This window comes from Dipteris shenzhenensis, chromosome 4 (assembly GCF_047967505.1).
Source record: "Dipteris shenzhenensis isolate YYH24624 ecotype China chromosome 4, Dip_SZ_1.0, whole genome shotgun sequence".
Lineage (NCBI taxonomy): Eukaryota > Viridiplantae > Streptophyta > Polypodiopsida > Gleicheniales > Dipteridaceae > Dipteris > Dipteris shenzhenensis.
Window position 1 is genome coordinate 25379084 of NC_141599.1, and position 22995 is coordinate 25402078.

The window sequence follows — 22995 nt, forward strand, 5'->3', positions numbered from 1 at the left end:
CCGTGATTTTTAGGGGATCCTCTGGCATGATTGTTTTTAGAAATCAGTGTTCATTGCTTGAACAAAATTGTCTTATTTAAGTCCTATAATGCTCAAACTTGTGGATCCTTGGTAAATTATGGGACAACAATAATTGTGTATTGTACTTGCGAACTTGAAATCAATGGCCTTACGATTTGTTCTTACAAGTGGAAACCACTTTTCCATTGTGTATGAAAGGAAATGTTTAGAGGAATTGGTTTCGAAGTATGGCGCCCGCCAAGCCAAAAGTACATGGGCGAGTAAATCATGTGTGTTGGGTGGGCAATTGCTTCTTAACGAAAATCAAATGCTAACATGGGTAGTGGGAACTCTTCTCGCCAAGAACCCAAATTATTATTATTATTTTTTCACACCCCCACCCAGACTTGTGAGGGGTGGCACCCAAGGTACAGGGTCCACAGCTGTGGTCCCCTCATGCACACCACACAACTGCATGCTAAGACACTAGGCCCGAGCCTCCAAGATTAGAACAAGTGACCTGAGGGTATGGAAGCCCAATGCCCAAACCACTTATGCAGGGAGAGTCCTAAGTATTATGTATACTTAGACATGACATTGAATGCGTTTTTCTGTATTTGATAAACCCTAGCCGGATGTAGGGTTTTAAGAGACGATACTGAGGAGAAGCAGAGTAGACTTGCAAGCTTGCTTGCCATGGATAAGAGAGACCGCGAGAGGGATAAAGAGCGTGGCCGTGATCGAGATCGTGATAGGGATCGCCATAGAGACCGCGACCGCGATCGAGACAGACATAGAGATCGTAGTGGCAGAGGCCGTTCCCCTCAGCGAGACCGCGATCGAGAGAGAGATCGGGACAAGGACCAGCGTGATCGTAAGCCCAGTAAACGCTCTCGCTCGCGATCCCGTTCTCTAGAGCGCCGACGCAGACGCTCTGGCTCCAAGTCCCGTTCTCGCTCTCCTCGGAAGGCCGCCGAGCACGGGGGAGACCCTTGGCCCTCCAAGGGCCTCAACGTCCCTGACAGCCAGCGCGCAGCGATTGTGGCAGAGTTTGTCGACGGCATTGCGAGAGAGCAGCAAGAAAAAGCAGCTGTTGCAGGTTTGCCGCCTCCCCCTGCTTCCCAATCTGTTGCTGAGCCCGATGAAGAGGAATTGATGATGAAAAGGCTTGGAATTCCCGTGGGATTCAGCTCTACCAAGGGGAGTTTTGTTCCGGATACGAATCATTCGGCGGTTAAGCTCACATCCAAGCGCCAACCTAGACAATATATGAACAGGAGAGGCGGATTCAACAGGCCTCTTCCAGCTGAATTAAGCAGATAACTACATCGCTCTGTTTCCTCGACACCGAAAGATAAGGTATTTTTTTAAACCTGTATCAGTGAGATAAATGGTATTTTGTTTACATATGACAGCCTGAAAATTGTGCATAAACCATTTTCTTGTGTGTGCAACTGCTTTTGAAAATTTTAAAAACCAAATCTCTATTGTGAGGTTTATTAAGAAATTGAAAACAGTTTTCCAGAGAAATTGAAAACATTTACATACGTGTGGCCTTGTGCATGTTTAGTAATTCGACCCACACATTAACCTACGTACATTCGTAAGACCTTAGTAGTAACCGTTTCAACTTGCGAGAAATTTCTTGGAGATTATTAAAGGTGTTGAGACCAAGCCTGAGCACCTTGGCAAGATAGTGATGAAGGCAGATACTGTTGTGGTCAAATGAACGTTGAGTCACTCTCAATGATTGTAGATTTTGTTCTTTCGAACATTCAAATGGCTGACACCGAAGTGAGGCTTGGAAGGTTTTAAGGATTTTATACGACCAACAATGTGGCGCGAATAGTTACTCTCTTGAATTTGTTATTCATTATGACACTAGGAGACCATCTTGTCAAGGTGGGCCAAGAGGTTGATAGCCTGACAGCAAGCTTCCATGCAGCTTGAATGGGCTACTGACTTCCCTAATGCACAGGGAAAGATCGGTTGGAAAAGTCACCTCCCCATTTGTAAGCCCCCATATGAAGAGAGCATGGGGGAGGTTTAGGGTTAGGGTTGCCACATGGCATGTGGGTAGCAAACTCAGAGAGAGAAGCGTAAAGAGGGAGCATATTGCCTGCCATGCGGGTAGCAAACTTAGAGGGAGAAGCGTAGAGAGGGAGCTGCCACATTGGCAGCACATAGGCTGCCATGTGGGCAGTAGACTGAAGAGAGTACCTGATAGATGGAAGCTCTCGTGGAGGACAGATCTGGTATGGAATGGCCAGGAGTTTTTCAGAGGCAGGTTGGAGCAGATCTGTGCAGAGATGTGGAACAGAGTGACGATGTCAGCATCAGTACGGACTGTTTGCAGCAGGGGCACGGGTCCAGATCAGAGGTTCCAGGGCAAGACAATGCCCAAGAAAGGCTTGGAACAGATGGCACCTTGGAGCAGGCATGTTCTAACTGTTTTCAAGAGTTGTACGGGGCTATACCAGGTCCCCTAGGGCTGGAACATGACCATGGACAGGCTGGAACCATAGGTGCTGGATTGTGGCACTTTTGGGGCAGAAAAGAGGCCTGGAACAGGTTTGCAGGTGACCTCACAGCTCAGAAAGTTTTGCAGGCAGGATTATGGTGTACATTATTCCAGGATGCCCATGTTGCAGATCTGGTTGAAGCAGAGGTTAATGATCAAGACTGGGCTTTTTAGGCTTCGGATAGGTATTTTACAATGCACTGGCTCTTTGTGGGTGTGCATTTGATGTAGTAGTGTAGCTTTTAGTTGGTGACTTTTGGTGGAATGGTTTTGGCTCTTAGTGAGTAAACCTTCTTCTTTTTGGCTTTTCTGTTTGAGTCATTATTGGTTTGCTTCTGTAGACTTCCCCATTTCGTTCGCGGGGTCATGGGGCGACACATTTAGTTCTAAGATTGTAAGAGGGATCTATGACCCTTTGAAGTGATGAGCAGGTGGTTAGTTGTGAATGTAGTTTTGCTGGTGGTTCGCTGACAGGTTAGGAATGTAGTTTTGCATCTTTGTAGGAAGCGGTACATAAGTATAAGGGGTCCATTTAGTTTTTTATGTTTTAAAAGAGAGAGAGAGAGAGAGAGAGAGAGAGAGAGAGTTTTTAGTCCTGTTTTTTGGAAGATTTTGTTTCTTGATTTGCTTGTTTATTTTTGCTTAGTCACCTTCTTCCTTTATTTTTATAGTAGCTGGTCATGAAGAACACGAGGACCAATGCTTGCTTGGATCTTGCCTAAGTGGCAGAACAAAATAGAGACCAGCTCCTCTTGAAGAACCCTCATCACGAGCCTCTCGGCCGACGAAAGATCGGCCATGGTATTTCTCACGAACCCACCGTTCACTGATTTAAGGCAGGCGATAGAACTCACCTCCCACATGAAAAGGGGAGCGTTCGGAACCGTTCGCCGGAAGCACGTGTTCCGGTTGGGAAATGAAGCAACCCCCATGAGCTCCGCCAACGGAAGGCCTGCCAGGCTGATTGATACTTGTGTGAACCTTCGGATTTCCAAAATCCACCGCCAAGAGACGCGCCTAAGACGCTCAACTAGACTAAATATACAAGTTCGATGAAGAATTCGATCGGGGAACAACAGGGAACTGGGATAGAGGGGGGAGGGGTCGGACCTTCCCCCAGTGTTGGGCCACTTCTCCCGGGGAACCAGGGGATATTTTGACTTCTATTGGGGGTGTAACGTGATTGGATCTACTACTTGTAACCCCGGATTGCAGTCTCCAGAACTACATTTGTCGCTGGACGTTGTTTTGTAAATGGGAATTCTCTGAACTCTTCGCGTTGCGAACAGCGAGTGAACGACAGCTTTCTAAGTTGTTGCTACTAGCTATTAGTTTCTCGTTCAATCGCTTTAACAGACGGTGGTAACGATGTGTCACCAATTGTCACCCTTTTAGGACCATCAATCGATGATGGAACTAGTTTCAGCGACCCCGCTACGCCGGGCTATCGGCTATAGAATCTGTGTTTTTGTTGAGAGTCACTTCCAGATAATGAAGTAACTCCGCGGTTTCTAGGTCAAGGCTATACTCTACGATTAAGCTATTTCCACCAGCGGAACCAGAGATCTCGGGGTGAAAAACAATATTAAGAATAATTCATGAAATTAGCCTATTGGATGTATGCCCGGACCCGCTCATATCGGTACTCTTAGAGTAGCCCTAAAGCACGTGAGCCACCTTCAAGAAGATGTTTGGGTCTTCCAAACATGATTGCGAATTCCCCCTCAAGATGCCTGGTATATAAAATGCATGTTGTGGGCTGGTGTGGCCATAGTTACAGGTGTGGTACTGTGGAGGCAATCCCACTATGACAGGAAACAAAACGGGAATGGCGTGGAATTGCTCGAAACTAGACCTACCAGCCAGATACTGTTGTTCATCTAACTGAAACCCCCCACCGGTTTCATCAAGCTAGCTTCTTACATTGCCAAGAGGAAACCGTCGGGGAAAGCAATGGAAAAGCAGATGGTTCTTTGACTATGCTATCTTAGGAGATGACTTAGTAATAAGCTCCCCGGCAGGTACGTGCATCGAATGAATGACCCTAGTAGATCTTGTTCTCTCCCAGTTCAGATCTATGTCTGGAATGTAGAATTTATCCCGTGGTGAAAGGGAAGAGTGGAGACTACCAACCGCCAGGGTTTCTCAGAAAGATCGGGCACGGTTCCCCCCTGCCTGCAAAATGATCTCCTCTGGTTCCCCAATGGAATTTGTAAATGGAAAGGGCGCCACCTGTACAACCTTGTTTGTGCAAATACCATCACGAACAAGCCAAGATCTTGAGCCCTTCGACCTACCTCTCCAGATTGAGCGCAGGCTCAGGAAAGCGTTCTCAAACACGCGGTTTCGGTTGCCCACTCGGAATAAAACGTTTTTGTTACCTCTTTTTTCTTCTCTTTGGTTTTCTCTTTTATTTTCTGTGTAGATTTTTGGACTTTAGAACAAGAAAAATTCTAAATTGTATATTGGATATATTCTAGTCGTACAAAGGTATAAATGTTTTGTTGTGACATGGCTTCTCAAATTCGATGGGTACGACGACATGGAGCTTCCATATAGTGCATAGTCAACTCGATTTGTGCATGGACGACTGCATGGCGACCAAGTGGAGGTGACGGACCAATTGTAGGGCTGCGGTTTCTTTATATTCGGAGAGAAGTTGGTGTAGTGCTTCCTTTTCAGGCCATGAGCATGTGCAGTATCGTGTGCATTGGTTTCATTGAGTTGGCTTCTTCATATTTCTAGTCGGTTCTACGCAGGGTTGATATTTATGTGAGAAATTTTTGTGATTATTGATCTATAGAGAAAGAGAGTGAGCTTATCATTTTAGAATACTTCGGAATTCTCTTTGATCTGCATGCACTACAAAACCAACATATCCAGCTTGTAGATATGGAGGCGGAGGCATGGAAGATCTTGGAGTTGTATGAGACAAACAACACATTATGTATCCTTTCCCTCTAGAATTGACCATTCACTATGGTGATGGATGGAGGAGATAGAATCCATGACCTTCACATTAAGGTGAAGGTTGTGAGGGAGTAGGTGGCTGCAATTGGTCACAAGGTGGACACTGTGAGAAGTACAACGGAAATGAACAAAAGTGTGTGTGAGAGAGAGCATGCCTCACACACCACATTGAGAAGGAGAGAAAGACTTAAGAGATTCTCTGGCAAAAGCCCTGCTACAACTGGGGGGAAACCTCTGCACAACAGGCTGCTCAAGAGCTCTACATGACATCTCAACAACCTCAACCATTGGAGGCACACGTGTGGAAGAAGTGCTCCATAACCTTGCTCCAAAACTCGCACGGTTGGGTTGGCTATGCTGCTCCAGCAAGTGATGAAATGAGGGTTGAGGGGGGTCTATGAATAGCCCCTAGCCCCTCCCTAAAGAACTAATGAGCAGGAGCTCTAAAGAACCGATCAGCATGGGGGCATATAGTCGGCTCCTTGTGTTGGATGGCCGACCAGCAAGCATGGTGGGCCAACCCACCGTGGTAGCAGCCTTCCAAGGGGCTGGTCCCTTGTGCCATAAGAGCCGACTAGCCCTCCTCTAAGGCCGACTCCTGCTGCCCTCTATAAGGGGCTCTACTAATAGCCTTGCTAGGGGGCTGGCCCCTGTCTATGGCCGACTTGGCTTGGTGATAAGGCTGATGCAGCAGCCTATGAGAAAAAGATGTTGGGGCCTAGACTTCTGCCTCGAAGGCTCTTGTCAGCATAGGTAGATCTACCCTACTCTAACTTTACAAGGCGAGCACACCCACAACAAGGCCCCTTGCTCATCCTACCCTAGCCTCACACAGGGCCGGCACACCCAAGGCAACCTTAGGAGATGTTGACACCCCCTCACCTCCTGGATGGAATAGAGACGCGAGGGAGCTAGGTGTGTTGCTAGAACAATTGGAGGAATCCATCTTCTGAGACTCCATTGCTGAAGACTGCCACAAGTACTGTCGAAGAAGTCCCCTCTTGGTGCAAACCGCCTTAGCATGATCACTGCAAACTTGGAACTGTCGCTTCTAGGCCACCAGTGCTAGTTACACTCCTCTGGTCCAGTATTGGTACTATACGTCATCTGGTACAACAATCCAACTGCGGATAGTGGAACAGAAGGTACTGGAACAATAAAATCCAACTGATATTGCCACCGTGCATGGGCACTTGTATCGTAGAGCTTGATAGCCCGATCGATGAAGTTCCGTGCTCCAATGACAACGGGCATATTATAGCTCACAAGGATCAATCGACTGTGTTTGGATTCCCGCACTGGAAATCTGCTGACCCATCCGTATCTCTAGAAGCTCATCAGGCAATAGCTGCAGTAGAACACTAGGAGACCCCCTTTGGATCTGCCAAGTCATAATGTCCAGATAGAGTACATACTAGTAACATATTGCCACCTGAGTCAGCGGGACCTGGCTCGAGGTGCTGCTTAAAAGCCTGCCTCGAATCAATGATAGACTCTCTTTCGATTGAACCTGACTATTAGGTCCCGCTGCCACAAACAAGCAAGCAATCCTCTATCTGGATTCGGAAAGCTTGTTGGGAGCGCATCCTTTCACATGTGACTAGAAGGCTAGAGTATATGTCGTCGTGGTGGTAACACTATTGGCCAACTGGTTATTACTAGGCCCCTCACCATTCTTTTGGGGACACTGCCGCCAATAATGACCTTTCTAGCCATATAAGGAAAACGAGATTCTGATATGAGACAAAGCTGAATGAGCCCTGGCTTAGTCCCCAATCCACTTGAGCCAAGAATAGCTGTCCTTGCTTGCCCTGCAAGTCAATGGATTTTAACCCCCCAGATTCTTTGCCTTGGCCGGCCCATGGAATTAATTAAGTATCCTTTACAGATTTAATCAGTTTGAGGCCAGGTCAGTCACCGTAAATTCCCTAAAAGTGGAAATTCATGTTCCTGTGACATATTTCAACCGCACACTGCTCACCCACCATTGACTTGTCAAAGTACGCGGTCAAATCCATCGCTGAAGTATTATTATGAGTAAAACAGGGTGCTGCAATCATATCTTGTTTGCTGTTTTTCAGGACAGCAAACTTTTCATTAACATTATCACAACTGAGACATGCTTCATAGGTGTGCTTAGCAGAAAGCAAACTATTATCAAAACACAAATTCAGGCCTACCTACACACTAGAAAGCATCACAGTCTCCAGATTGTAATAACTGAAATGTTTCCAAAGCAGAACAAAAATATCGATCATTAGACTCATGTAAATTCAAGTCAAGTTGAGAGGTAATCTTGACCATAGATCCAGGAAGATCCCCTTCAAGGAAGAAACCACTTTCCATTAACTTGAAAATTTATTATATGATTTTTGTAGCCAATATTTACAGAGGGGTTCTTCGCAAAGAACCACTCCATGCCAATCAAAACATCAACCTGATCTAATCTCATAACATTGAACGATAAAAATTTTGAGTAATCCTGAATGTCCACTTGCAGATTTGAAACTAACTCTTGCCAAGATTTTGTAGCTCCATGCACGAGATTTACGACGTAGAGATGGCTATTGGGAACTGTGGGGATGTTGAGCTTTTGTACAAGAGAAGCATCTATAAAATTGTGAGTACTACCATTGCCAAATAAGATGTGAAGTGGATGGCCCCTGACATATCCAACCATGCGAATTAAATCATGGGGTCCAAACGCATCGACATTAAAATGACATTTCTCATAATTTGAATAAGAAGAAAAGGCTTAAAGATGAGCAATGTGACAAGAATTACCTGGCATACATGATTTACGAAGTGGACAGCCGCTTTCCCTCTACCTTTCGCTCCGTTCAAAGGACAAGCATGCAATATGTGGCCTGGCTTGCCACACCTGAAGCAAAGTACTTTGGCTCGGGCTTCTTCCTATGTTGGAGAATTGGTGCGAGCCTTCTCCGCGAGAGGCCCCAACATCTACTTGTTGTAGTTAGCCTTTTCAGGCTTGGAGCAGCTTGACGATTCTTTCGGTTGTATGTTCTCTTAGGCTTGCCATTTTGCACAGCCGATCAAGATCCAACTTCCTTGTGTCCATAGGCACTGTCGTAGATCTTTGCAAAATGGATAGCCTCCTTAAGTGTATGTGGCTTGTTTCTTCGGATTTCATTTTGATAATCCTTAGGTAAACTATTCACAAAGAACAAGTGCAATCCTTGTTGATTGAAGTCGGGGAACTTTGCAGTAATATCTCTGAAGTCATGAAGATGTAACTGCAAGGACTTGGTATTCTTTGAGAGATTTTGAAGCTTTCGAAAATTATCATCCTCATCAGGTTCTTGCAGTAATTCCTTTGTGAAAGCCCCACAAAACTTAGTCTCACAAAACTTAGTCCAAGACTTTGGACCAAAAGGCTGAAAGACTTCCCTCGTAAATGCATCTCAACAAGGGTCAGGCAGATTATCGTTTGGATGATCATTGATGGCAAAGTGAGCTCCCTACCTGCTCAGCCAAGAGCAGGCATACTTTGGAGTCCTCTCTTTCTTCCCTCTTGAGTAGATCTCAGGAGAAAAGGAGGGCATACCATAATGTTTTTGGCCTGCCACTTTTAAAGTGGAAGCCTAAGTAACGGTGGCTGAGCTTGGCAAAGCGCAATTTTTATTTTTGAATTTCCACGTGTTCTATGCCCCTATCATTTTCTCCCCCTTTCTCTCTATGTTCTTCTTCTTCTTCTTCTTCTTCTGCTTCTTCTTCTTCTCACCCTTCAATTTGCCCGGACTTGGTATTCTTTGAGAGATTTTGAAGCTTTCGAAAATTATCATCCTCATCAAGGACTTGGTATTCTTTGAGAGATTTTGAAGCTTTCGAAAATTATCATCCTCATCAGGTTCTTGCAGTACTCTAGTGAGGGACACTCACTCTAGGACTATAGGGATCTCACACATAGGCTTCGATATCCAACACCCCCTTCGAGGCTAGGGTGAGAAGACTCAAAAGAGACCTTCGTAAGGTTGAAAGGTATGGACCCACTATTGGTCCTCATTGAGCCAACACTTGAACTTTCATGTCAGGTTTAATAAGGGGCTTGACCTTCATACCTATACATTGGTCCATCCTAAAGACAAGTGGGTGTGAAGACTAGCATAACCCCCCTATGAACACCCCCCCTTGCTCTAGGCATGGTATAGAATATACCATGAAGCCTTTTGTAGGACAAGGCACACATAAACTCAAGTTATTACCCCCATTTTTGGGGGATGAGCCAAGGTAGAGTACCTAACAAACACAAAATGTTCATTGCTAATGCAAGGGCCCATAATCCATTATGGACTCAATAAAGTACAATTAGAAAGTTTGAAAGAGAGATCTTGCAATAGTGAGATAGCATTGTGAAGTAGGTGTTGATCATGTTCATGATCGGATTCTGCTCCACGAGATTGGCTGCTTCTTCATCAAGCTTTTTGAGGCGTGTCGGAAGCATCAATTTGCAATATGTTCAATTCTCTTGCAACATGTACATTTTTCTATCTTACTAGCAAAGTTCTTGTTTGTGCTGCCCTTGCTTTTTGTGTACATTGCTCTTACCTCTAGAGTGATGGATTGTTTGCGGCGACGATCACTAGCAACTTCAAGAACACTAGGGTCCAATAAATTCAGGCAGCTGAGTTGCCACATTGGTATTTTGAGTGGCAAAGATGAGTCGTGGAGGGGCGGGAAGAGTTCAAAGGGCGGGTTTGTGTTGGATAAAAGGCTGTCCTGTTTGCCTAGTGAATACAATAAAGCCGTTTCCCCCCTAAAAGCTATATTGGGTATAAAGCAAATAATCTTTTGGTGTTTTAGAACTGCTTTGTACTAGCTGACCCTCACCATGTGTAAAATTTGCATTTGTAAATTGTGGCTGTGATTGTGATAGCAAATACAACACATGGTACTGTGGTTTTGTGATATTTGGAAGAAAAGAACGAAACAAAAAGCTGTGGTTTTTTGATATTAAGCAGATAATCTTTTGATTTTAAAATAAGAAAAGAAAGGGGCAGGGGGGGAGAAGAGCTGCTTTGCACGACAAGATAAACAGTTAGCCAACTAGCTGACACTCACCATTTAACGTTAGTTTTATGGCTGTGATTGTGGCAGCAAATACAAGACATGGTACTGTGGAAAGAGTGGCCATCTTCACACTAATTTGGATGCTGATTGTCATCCTCTGGCAGGATTTGAAAGTGTAATGATGTCTTTCAAGCTTTTTATGTGCTTGTAATCAGGCTATTTTGGCCACTTCCTGTATGTAACAATTAAATCTCTAATTTAGACGTCTTATTTTGGGTCTTTACCATGCCACATGATTTCTAATCATTATTGAAAAAATGAGCAATTCTTTAGCTTTTGTGTTTTTTGGCTTTGGTTGTACTATCATCTTTTATTGGAATGAGGAGTGTGTTGCTTCTTACCCACGAGGAATTGATTGCCGCGCTGCCACTGTTTCTGCATTTTCTCATTTCTGATCAAAAAGCTTAAACTTGTAATTTTTCTTGGTCTTTGCGCTCTAACCCTAGGCTTGCCTTCCGAGGGAGAAGTAACATAGGAAGTGGGATACATATGGAAACATCTATTGCTGGCGTTGACATTATGCAACCATTTGAGCATGTCTCAAATATGGATGGAGAAAACTACAGAATGCTTTCAAGTCTCCATGCTAAGATACAGAGATCTTTGGTTTTGGGAGTGCTTTCTTACACCCTCGCTTACATGGCCACTACGACCCCCCCCAAGTATCTATCTACGAGGGTCATGTTGTCTAGAGCTCCGATGACATTGAGCGCCATCTTGAAATCACTAGGGGCTGTCTTCTTAATTTGGGATCTCTTACGTTGGAGCCATGCCTATAGATCACCATGGTATGTACGTGTGTTACCTACCTTGTTACTCGCTACACACATTTGCACAACGAATGCTTGACTCCGGCTCCATAGTTGGGCTGCATGCATGGGGCTGCAGTTGTATACCAATAGGTATTGGAAAATTTGTGGCTTGGTATCGATGGAGCAGTAATCTATTTTGTTATCGTTGCACTATAGTAGTAGTGTATATGAGTATTTACAAGTTGTAATTCTTACGAGTATTGTAAGTCTGATGGATGTTACAAATTTATGTTTTCACTAACATTGCATCAAGATATCTGAAATTCATTTCAAGTAACTTTTTTTATTGTGCTAGTAGGTTTAAAGATTTGAGAAAGAACAATTGTTGTGCCATATGAATGTGCCCACGATCAAGATCATCTAGTAGTATGAGTTGTTATGCCCAGGCCCCCCAGCGAGAAAAAACGGGTATTAGTGATTAATAGAAACGAGGATATGGCCGATTAACCAAAGCTTTAGAAGCCGGCAAATTAGAAGGATCGTCAAATTCGAGAAATTTTGCCGTTGTTGCCTTGGAATGGTCGGATTCGAGAAGTTTCACCGAGCGAGTATATCAGGGGGAGGGAGGGGCAGGGACGACTGAGTGGGAGAGGAAGGGTGGAGAAGGAGAGTGGAGAAGGAGAGGATGGCAGCAGCTGCAATTAATCTCACTTCCAGCTCTTCCCAATTGTGAAGATGAGAAGCGGAGGAGGAAAGGATGTGTTTAAAGACATTTGTCCATCAGATCCCCAAGGAGAGACAAATCCAACATCTCATTGGACGAGATTGGCTAGGATTTGGAGAGATGGGTATAACTGTTCCTGAATCGAACATGGTGGTTTTGTCGAGTGGTTGTGGCAGGAAGTTTCGGGAGGAAGACCGTATATTGTGAATTGCAATGATTCACAATTCCTCTGGTGGCTAAAGGGCGAAAAGGGGAGGAAGGGGGGGAGCTGAGATGTGAAAAGAGAGGATGGCTATGGCGGAACTCCAAATTGAGAAAAGTAAGCATCAGAATTCTCTTCGCCTCACTCGCCAGTTATGAAGTTGGCTTGGAAGCAAAGCTGGTGAGAGGCGAGGGTGACGAGTGTTACTAGCTTAGATTAATACTCGATAATTAATTTAGGGAGGCTAGTAGCTTAGGTTAATAATCAATAATCAAGCTAGGTAAGCTGGTTCACATAATTAATCAATTGAAAAGGTCGTGTATGCGAATAGTAGAGGGTGTGATTAAACACTTCAGTAGAAGAGTTGTCACCATGGCCTTTAATTTGTTGGCACAAGGGGAGCTATGAGCACTAATTGAACATATATAATTGTGGAAAATGTAAACTGCGCATGCCTTTAAGGTGGCTTGAAGAATTAAATATGCTTAGCAATGATATTGGAGGAGAGGAAATCTTTTTGATTTGGATTGATCAAAGTGTTCATCTTGCTCCATTTGAATTTGAAGTCATCATTGGGTCATAAGGTGATAGCTTATTTCTCTGTTATAGAGTGGGAGTTTGGAAGGGCATTGCCCTTTTGTTATTGCATGTCATTGGAACATGATATTTTAGTTTTCTCTTGCTCTCGGAGTTTTATGTTTTCCAATGATTTGTGGAGAACACAAAGCTAATTATCTGATTTAGTTTGGCCTTATGATGATTTCTTTGAAACAACGAAAGCAACTAGCTTAGTTTGGTGAGCCAATGTATGTGTCACACTCAAACACTAACAAACCTTGTTATTTTTGATGGAGCAATACAAAAGATTTGATGAGCGAGCATTGGGTAATAAATTTGCCCCCCTCTCATCTCGTTTGGAACTTTTATGGGGGTGTGAGGAGGCATTGCATGGAGGTCTAGGACCTCTATACCTGGTCCTGACGTGGTGAAACGTGGCCATCAAGTTCATGTAGAAAATCTAGGCACTCGACTTGATAGGACAAGGACCACACATCGTTCAACAGTAGGTGCCTAAGATGAAGAGGTGGTAGAATATTTATTCAAAGGATCTAATAGAACATGAACCAATTCTTTGAATGCCTACTACTCCAAACTCTATCGTAATTGGTGAAGCCTCATTGCATGCCATCGTGTTAGTGACCCACAGGGGCCATGTCTCATCACAAGGGAGCATTGGGTGTGGAAGGTGCCACACCTTCCTCAACACCCCAAAATAGATCTAACGAGATCTAGATGGCTCTCCAACAAGCCAATATATCCAAGGACCATTGTTTTAGATCATTGTATATGGGATAAATATCCCCAAGTCCATTTTATTACAATGCTTTCATGAGCACATTAGCGTCCAAAATTCATGCCATGAGGGGTGTGACCAATTTGCCAACAATCGCCCCCGTTGGCCAAGCACCAAGTACAAAAGTTGATCATTGATGATTAGATTCGACCACCCACACAAGGCCAAGCCAACACAACAAGCACAGCGGCATAGAATAGGTTGCGCTATCGTTAGAAATCACATCACCAACTCGTAGGTAGTTGACATCCCACAATTGTAGCCCTAGTAAGTATGCAAATGCAGGCAATCAGTTTTCGCAATACAGCATCTGTCGACATGTAACAATCTAGTTTTTAGTTTGCAAGCTTTTATCCCTACTCAGATACCATGTAAGCGACCCAAAGAGTTGCGTGCCAACACCAAGGAGCACCGAGTACGGAGGGTCCCCTCCATAGCCATGCAAGCCTCCTCAACACCCCAAAAAAGAGTCAGCGGGATAAGAGGAGGGTCTTCAACAAGCCAATATATCCAACGACCACCATTTCACATCATGGTATATGCGATTAATGTACCCAAATCCACTTGTGCTACAATGCTTTCATGAGACACTTTAGACTCCAAATTTCGTTGTTTCAATTTGTCAATTACATGCCATAAGGGGTGAGGTTGTCGAAATGTATCACTTTGATATCTTCAATGCCCAAGGAACAAGGGAAAGGGTAGGGACGGAGCATTGTAGATTATAGTAGACTTTAAACAAAAACCAACCCACCAAATAGAGGAAAGAAAAACTAGCTAGAGAGACGGCTTCAATTGGCTACCATTGCTAGCAAGGAAGTGGTAATGCCAAGAGGCACACCAAATAAAAAGAACCTTGGATTTAGGTAGCCAAAATCATGTGCACCAAGGCTCACAACAAGACCATCAACCATCAAGACAATCACAATCACACTGTCTTTGGTTGACATTTCCTATGTGCTTGCCCATCCTATTATGAGATCAGGAGGGGAGTGGAGGAGGGGAGTGGACTCGGTGACTCTCATGATCCACTTCCAGGACTAGGTCTGCATTGGCCTATACCTACTTGAGATGCACCGACACAGGGCGACCCTACTACGACAAATTACAGAGCAACAGGAGGCGATCAGACCACAGGACAGAGAGGCTGATAGAGCACAACGACATGTCACAGACTTCTATGCATTTGAGTCAGCCCCAAGACACAACGGGATGGAGTTGGAGGTCTATCCTATCACAGCTTTCCTCAAGGGAGACCGCTTGAGACGACGGGTCACCCTGAACATAGCCCAACGGGTTTAGAGATCGAGGAGACTACGTCCCCCACTGCCACCATAGCATGAGACATCCCGACAGATTTAAATCCGAGACATTTTTGTCGCTCACAAACGAGACACCACGGTGCAGGGCTTTGGCTTTTGATCCTAAGTTTCAGCCCTCAGCATACTTCAGCTCTCAGTTGGTTGCGAGTCTCTGGTTATATCTGATTTTGCTCAAGCTATTGAGCTTTGTAGAGTTATCAATGTACCGGTTTATCACTTTATCACTTTATCACTTTATGAGTTTAGCGGGCTTAACAGTTAGGAAGGGCCTTAGCGCGCCCTTTGTCCAACCCACTGAGGCTTGTGATGATCATCCTTTTTGGTGTACTTTGTACCTTGTCCCATAGGCCCATGAGGCCATCCGTGGATGTTAACACACCTCTCTCTCTCTCACCCTTTTTCCCATTTATCCTAGTGGGGAGAGGGAGAAGGAAACAAGACTAGGAAGACCTATTCTCATTGCCAATGTTGTGGTTGATGAACTTTATTCCCCTCCCCCTCACATTTTTTGTAGCTAGACTCTTTCCTCCCCCTCCCTACACTCCCTTGTGCCACTCTTGCCCCTCCCCCTTCCCTCCTCACCGCCACTGTTTATGATGGTGATGAACTTTGTCCTTCCCCCTCATAGCTCCACCTCCCTCTCACATTTTGTTCCCTCCCCCTTTCCCTTCCCTTCCCCTTCCCTCCTCACTGCCATTGTTTATGATGGTGATGAACTTTCTCCCCTCCCCCTCATAGCTCCCCCTCCCTCTCACATTTTACTTCTCCTCTCATTACTCCTTTGTGCCATAGCCACCCCTCCCCCTCACATTCTCCTCCCCTCTACTTCACTCCCTTATGCCACATTCACTAGTCCGCCTCCCCTTTGCCACTAGTGGTAGTGGTTGGACTCCGCCCCCCTTGCTCTCACAACTCCTCCTCCTCCCCCTTACATTCTCCTTTCCATCTACCTTCACTTGCTTGCCACCATCCCCATTGGTAGTGAAAACCCCTCACCAATCCTCAACAATGCTTTTCCCCTTACTCTAACCTAACTATACTTGGACATCACCCTAATGTGACCTATTTGTAGTTTAGTAATCGAAATGTGAAAACCCCTCACCAATCCTCAACAATGCTTTTCCCCTTACCCTAACCTAACTATACCTGGACATCAACCTACTATGACCTATTTGTAGTTTTGTAATCGAAATGTGGCTAGGTATATTACACGTACCCCCCCCCCCCCCTCCAAAAAAAAAGAAATAAAAAAGAGAGAGAGAGAGAGGGATAAGATTTTTTCGAAATTTGACTTGAACCTAATCCAAAAAGGCCGTTTGGCATCAAATTGCACCTTATCAAACCCCAAGTTTGACACATTAAAACTCATGTTTTTGGAAATGTTTTTAGCATAATAAACATCAGTTTGAACGTCATTAGTTGTCCTAGTTAAAATCCAAATTTGGCTATGAATTTATACTTTTCTTATGACAACAGAGATAAACAAAGATCAGAATTGAAATTTGTCTTTAATAGAGTCTTTAGGACAATCAATGTGATAATTTTGATAGAATGTTGCACCTTTTTCAATAAAGTTGGAAAGGAATACTGAAGAAGGTGCCTACTGCTCAAACTAAGCAAAAATCTTACAATCATAGTAGTCAAAATCTAACGCTTTCCACACTACTCAAACTATGCAAAAACTTACAATCATAGTAGTCAAAATCTAACCCTTTCCACACTACTCTACACCAAACTTCCTAAAATCGATTGAATGATTCAATATAGAGATATTATGAGAGTGCTCTCAACGGAAGCGGAACAGAAGAGGGAGAGAGAGAGAAATAGAGAGCCACACAAGTTTTGGTGGGTGCAGAACACCCTAATCTTCTTTTTCATTCATTTATAAATGTGTTTGAGTATTGTACATAACCGGGGTAAAGGCACAGTGACCTTTAACCCCCACAACCTCCCACTTAAAGGACAATGTGCCTTTAAGGGAGAACAACCAGGGAGCATACTATCCAATGCCCATTAATACATGACAATACTCAAATTGCTAACTAGGTAGACTCTTCGTCAGCATATCTGCAGGGTTATCATCTGTATGAACCTTGACAAGCTCTATGTGCTTGTCCTCAAGTACCTCCCTGATGAAATGGTACCTAACCTCAATGTGTTTGGTCTTTGCATGAAAGACCGGATTCCGTGCTAGCTGAATAGCAGTCATAGAATCACTATGCAATGTCGGTACACCTGTATGAATCCCTAAATCCCCCACTAGCCGATCAAGCCATATAGCCTCCTTGCAACCCTCTATGGCTACAACATACTCAGCCTCTGTGGTAGACAAAGCAATACACTTCTGTGCACGAGACATCTATGACACTGCACCACTTGCAAAGGTGAATACATAACCAGAAGTGGATCTCCTACTATCCACATGCCCTGCATAGTCTGAATCTGTGTACCCAAGTACACGCATGTCTCTGCTACCAAAGCAGATGCACATCTCCTTGGTACCCTTCATGTACCTCATGATGCACTTAACTGCCTCCCAATGCCTCTTTCCTGGATTAGCCATATACCGGCTAACAACTCCCACTACAAATGCAATGTCTGGTCTAGTAGCTATCATAGCATACATAAGACTCCCAACCGCTGATGCATAAAGAACCTTGGCTATGAGCTGCAAGTCCCAAATCCTTCATATCAAAGGCCTCATGCAACTTGGACTTTAATGCATCTAGCTCATAAGTATTCTTGCTAGCCAATAGCATATCATCCACATATAGTGCCAGGATTATTAGGCTATTATCCTTAGCCCTTTTAGTGTAGAGGCAGTGATCAATTTCACTCCTTCTAAAACCCTGGGACCGAATGAAAGCATCAAACTTCTGATACCATTCTCTAGGCGCTTACTTAAGACCATAGAGACTCTTCTTCAGCTTGCAATCAAATGCTCTTTGCCCTTTTCTTCAAAGCCTTCTGGCTGCATCATGTAAATTTCCTCATGTAGATCCCCATGCAAATGCTGTCTTGACATCCATCTGCATAAGCTCCATATCCTCGGCTGCCACTAGTCCAAGCATGCATCTAAGTGTGGTCATCTTCACAACCGGAGAGAATATTTCATCAAAGTCCACACCCTTCTCTTGCTTGAACCCTTTAGCGACCAAACAGGCCTTGTACCTAGGCACATCATCACCTGTGGCCTTCATCTTGTAGACCCATTTACATGGCAATGTTTTTTTTCCATGTGGCAAAGAAACCAAGTCCCAAGTCTTATTCTTCATAAGTGAACTCATCTTTGATTGCATAGCATACTCCCACTTGCATTGATCCTCGCGCATCATAGCCTCTCTGTAGTAAGAAGGCTCCTTGCAATCAATAAGCATCACGTAGTCTACCCCTAGAACAAACCTATCAGGTGGTCTAGACACTCTAGATGATCTTCTCAAGGGCATTTCAGCTTGCTATCCCATCTGCATATCAGCCACATTTGGCTCATCCCATCTGCATATCAGCCACATTTGCACCAATAGATGATCCATCATCTACCCTTGATTGTATAACTGTGGGAGTACTTGTTGGTACCATTTCTTGCACATTTGGTGCATGGACAGCTTACTATCTATCAACATATGCAGGTGGATTCACATCCTGGAAAGTGATTCTCCTCATTTCCACATCCCTCATGGGTGCCTTATGCATCTTCTTCTCATTGAAGACTACGTCGTGGCTGCGTATGATCTTCGTTGCTTTTGGATCCCAGAGACGATAGCCCATCTCTCCACTTTCACCATAACCCAGAAAGATGCATTTCCTAGACTTAGGATGTAGCTTCTTTCGAAGCTCTTTTGGCACATGTGCACATGCCTCACACCCAAATATACGCAAATGAGAGTAAGAGTGCTTCTTGCCACTCCATGCCTCTTCAGGAATACCACCATCCAAACTCTTACTAGGTGATCTATTGATCACATGCACTGCAATCTTCATTTCCTCAGCCCAAAAACCACCAGAAAGACTTGCGTTGGAAAGCATGCATTGCAACCTTTCTTGAGTGGTACAGTTCATCTTTTCTGTAACTGGATTTTGCTCTGGAGTACGAAGGGATGTGAGCTCCCTCTTAATCCCACATGTATCACATAAATGCTGAAAGTCATGAGAGAGATATTCTCCACCATTGTTAGTCTGTAGGCATTTAAGCGTTCTACCTGACTGATTCTCAACCAAGGCTAGCCATTTCTGAAATACTTGGAACACATCACTCTTCCGAGCTATAGCATAAGCCCACACTTTCCTAGTTGCGTCATCAATGAATGTCACATAGTATTTAGCCCCGCCTAATGACCGTGTAGGCATGGGACCACATACGTCTGAATGCACCAAATCAAGCTTTTCAAACTCTTTCTTTCCCCTTCTTTTATGGGCTGATTTAGTTTGCTTCCCATAGAGACAGTGCTCACCAAATTCAAAATCAGAGAAACTCAAATGCGGTACATAACCCAAACGGCATAAGATTTTCATCCCATTTTGGCTCATATGGCCCAATTGGCAATGCCATAAAGAAGTGATTGGCTGCTCGGTTATTGCAACAACATGATCAAATACCCCGGATACATGTAAGGGATACAAAGTCCCACACTTGGCACCCCTGGCGAAAAGCATAGAGCCCTTCTGAATTTTCCAACTCCCAAAACCAAAGTTGGTCTGAAAACCAGCATCATCTAGCTAACCCGTTGAAATGAGACTCTTGGTTAGCTTAGGCACATGTCTCACATTTTTCAAAATAAATGCAGATCCATTTGCAAAAGAAAACTTTATGTCACCTACTCCCACTATGTCACATGCATAGTCATTCCCAAGATGCACACAACCTGTCTTTCCACTGTCATAAGTGGAGAACCATTCCCTATGGGGAGTAACATGGAATGAAGCACTAGAATCCAAAATCCAATCCTGGGAATATGCATCATCTGAAGTGGTAAGCAACTCTGCAGATAAACTAGACATGAAGAGAATGTCATTGTCACTATCATGTGTGACTGCATTGATCTCCTCGATCTTCACTTTTCCTTTGTTCTCCCTTGGACTCTCTTCCTTTTGATTTGCACCCCAATTTGCATTCTTTTTCTTATCCTTTTGCTCTCTTTTCATCTTGTAGCAATCCTTTTTCATATGGCCCTTCTTGCCATAGTGGTAACACTCAATGTTCCGTGCCCTAGATTTGCTACGAGACTTCCCTCTTTCTTGGGACTTCCTTCTGAACTGTGATCTGCCCCTTTGCACATTCAAGGTTGCATCCTGCTTGTTGCTTTCCATAGACTTCTATCTAATCTCCTCGGCCAACAAACTACCCACAACATCATCAAACTTCAGTACTCCACCAGGTGTAGAGTTACTGATAGTTGTACGGAAGGTATCCCATGAGGATGGCAATGAACATAAGAGAAATATTGCCTTAGTCTCCGCATCAAAATTCATCTTCTTAGCCTGAAGCTGGCTGAAAATAATATTGAATTCATTCAAGTGAGAAGCAATGGAGACCCCTTTCTTCATCTGCAACTCAAACAACCTCTTCATGAGGTAAACTTTATTAGAGGCAGTTTCCTTCTCATAAGTGGCACACAATTTCTTCCACAAATCTTCTGTAGTTTGCTCATTTACTACTGTGAAATAAACTGACTCTGCAAGATGAAGTCTAATAGTAGACTTTGCTAATGCATTCAACTCATTCCAATCAACTCTGCAGGCTTAGCTTCAATACCTACCAAGGGTTTAATTTGCTTCTTTTGAATAAGCACATCCCTTATCTGTTCTTTCCACAAAGAAAAGTTTGTCCCATCAAACTTTTTAATGCTGAAAAACTCCTTTTTAGACATGGAAGAGGATGCCATGATGCAAATGAAGCAAAATCCCAAATGCTAGTTCCTGTGCCTGCAAGAGAGAATCACACTAAATACCAGGTGCACCCAAATGTGTATGCCACAATAGAGTGAAATATCACCAAAACTTAAAGCTCAAACCATCAAAAGATGCAACTAACTCATGTGCATGTACTATGCATCCATATGAACAAATCTGGCCCAAAAGAAAATGCCAACTGCAATGGCAATCCAAAATGCCAATAAGTGCCAAATGGCTCAAGCATAAACATCGTCCATGGGCATATGCATTACCAATATCTCATCCAAGAGAGCATAACACTATGCATCACCTGCAATGTGTCAAAGCTGTCCCTTAGCATAAAATAGCATCCATGTGCAAAGCGTCCATAAAAATAGCATCCCACAAGGCAATCTGGGCCTATCAGCGCATCTAATAAGGATCGCAATGCATCCAAATGGCCTATAAATCATCCACTACAACCCAATGCACACCATGAATGAGCACACACGGCTCAAACTGCAACCAGAGTGATCTGCATAAGGTATGCTCAAGAAATCATGGTCCCACGACAATGACCGCTACTGAAAATAGAACCTGAGATGCCTCAAAACATGGGCGCCATTGCATAATCGAACTCAGCAAAACAATCTGCAAATATCTCTCTTCTGCTGGAACTCCAAAATCCCAACCGATGAGTGAGAAATGGGAGTCAACACTTATCCACTGCCATGTGGCATAAATCTAAGGTTTGAAAACCTTAGAATGAAAAATGCATAACAGAGAGACGAAATCCAATACACAGAGATCTATAACTCTGAAAATACTCCACCGAATCGCACAAGAATTGATAGGTAGGGGTTTTTAGGTGTCCGAAACGCAATGGGATAGACGGTTTTGGAAATCGTGGTCTCAATCACTAGGTCCAACACACGGACTGAAAAACGTTTTTGGAAACATAACTGTTTGTAAACTCCACCGGAGTGTGAATGTTGAGATATGGTGCCATGAGCACATAATTAGAGGCTAAGGTATGTGCAAAGGAACAAATTAAAGTAGCCACCCTAGGATGTGGACTACATGATGTGGAGATGTGGATTGAGGATATCCACAAGGAGAGATGTGGATGAGAGGATCACACATGTGTTGACTATTCAAAGGGCACTCTATATATAAGAGGCCTATCATGTATTGTTAAACATATATATTGCAAGAGATATAGATTTGCTATCTCCCTCTCATGTCTTATTTAGTGTGCTTTGAGCCTCCTTAGTTCTTCTGCTAATCCTATGTGCACTAGGCTAGTACAATCCGCACTTTGTCAGTGAATGATGAGCAACATAGAAGTTTTAGGACCTCCAGAGTCCACCGGAACTAACAGATTTGCAAATGGTTACTCCAAACTTGAGTTCCAACACCTAGGCAGAAAAATGTAGAAACTGACACAGTGAGTCAGAAATCCAATGAAATGATCCCAAATTCAAGAATGAAGGTGTTTCCAAGCTCCTGAAGTGAAATGGACACAAAAGCAGGTAATAGTTGCCTCTACAAGTCAATACGGAGTCTTTGTCGTCGAATGGAATAGGGAAAAGCTTTAAAAACGACTTTTTCTTTGAAAACACTTGACAGGCTCTCAAAACCACTTCGCAAAACCAAAGTGACTTTCCAAAGGTTCCTTTAAGGTCTCTGCGCACTCGGATGCAAGTAAAATCACCCACAAAGCTTCCCACAGAGCTTCTCCTTCCTCCCACAGAGCTGCTGAGCTTCCAGGCATTCACGCATGCTCAGCTGGATCACCCGAGCTCTGATACCAATTGAGAGTGCTCTCAACAGAAGCGGAACGGAAGAGGGAGAGAGAGAGAAACAGAGAGCCACACAAGTTTTGGTGGGTGCATAACACCCTAATCTTCTTTTTCATTCATTTATATATGTGTTTGAGTATTGTACATAACCGAGGTAAAGGCACAGTGACCTTTAACCCCCACATATTATGCACCCAAGGTCAAGTAGATGGCTAAAGCCTACATATTTTCAAGAGCTTACACTCTTAATGCCTTCCAGAACATTAATAGTAATTTTCCCTTAATCATCAACATGGTAGAGCAAAATTGGGATGAAGGTAAAGTTCATAAGGACGATAGGGTGACAACATCACCACATTGTGCGAATAATAAAATCATAAAGCTTCTGA

At 43.8% G+C, this 22995-nt stretch overlaps 1 protein-coding gene across 2 annotated transcripts; it reads left to right on the top strand.

Annotated features, from left to right (window-relative positions):
• The first annotated feature begins 583 nt into the window (after window positions 1–583).
• Window positions 584–10817, top strand: LOC147902635 (U4/U6.U5 small nuclear ribonucleoprotein). Of its 2 annotated transcripts, none has more exons than XM_087373593.1 (2): window positions 584–1359; window positions 10584–10817. In XM_087373593.1, the coding sequence occupies exon 1, from the start codon at window positions 697–699 to the stop codon at window positions 1321–1323; it is 627 nt and encodes a 208-aa protein (XP_087229719.1). In that variant the 5' UTR covers window positions 584–696; the 3' UTR covers window positions 1324–1359; window positions 10584–10817. The 2 variants fall into 2 exon arrangements, with proteins under 2 accessions (XP_087229719.1, XP_087229718.1); XM_087373592.1 differs by having other exon boundaries at window positions 585–1359; window positions 10607–10815.
• Window positions 10818–22995: the final 12178 nt, after the last annotated feature.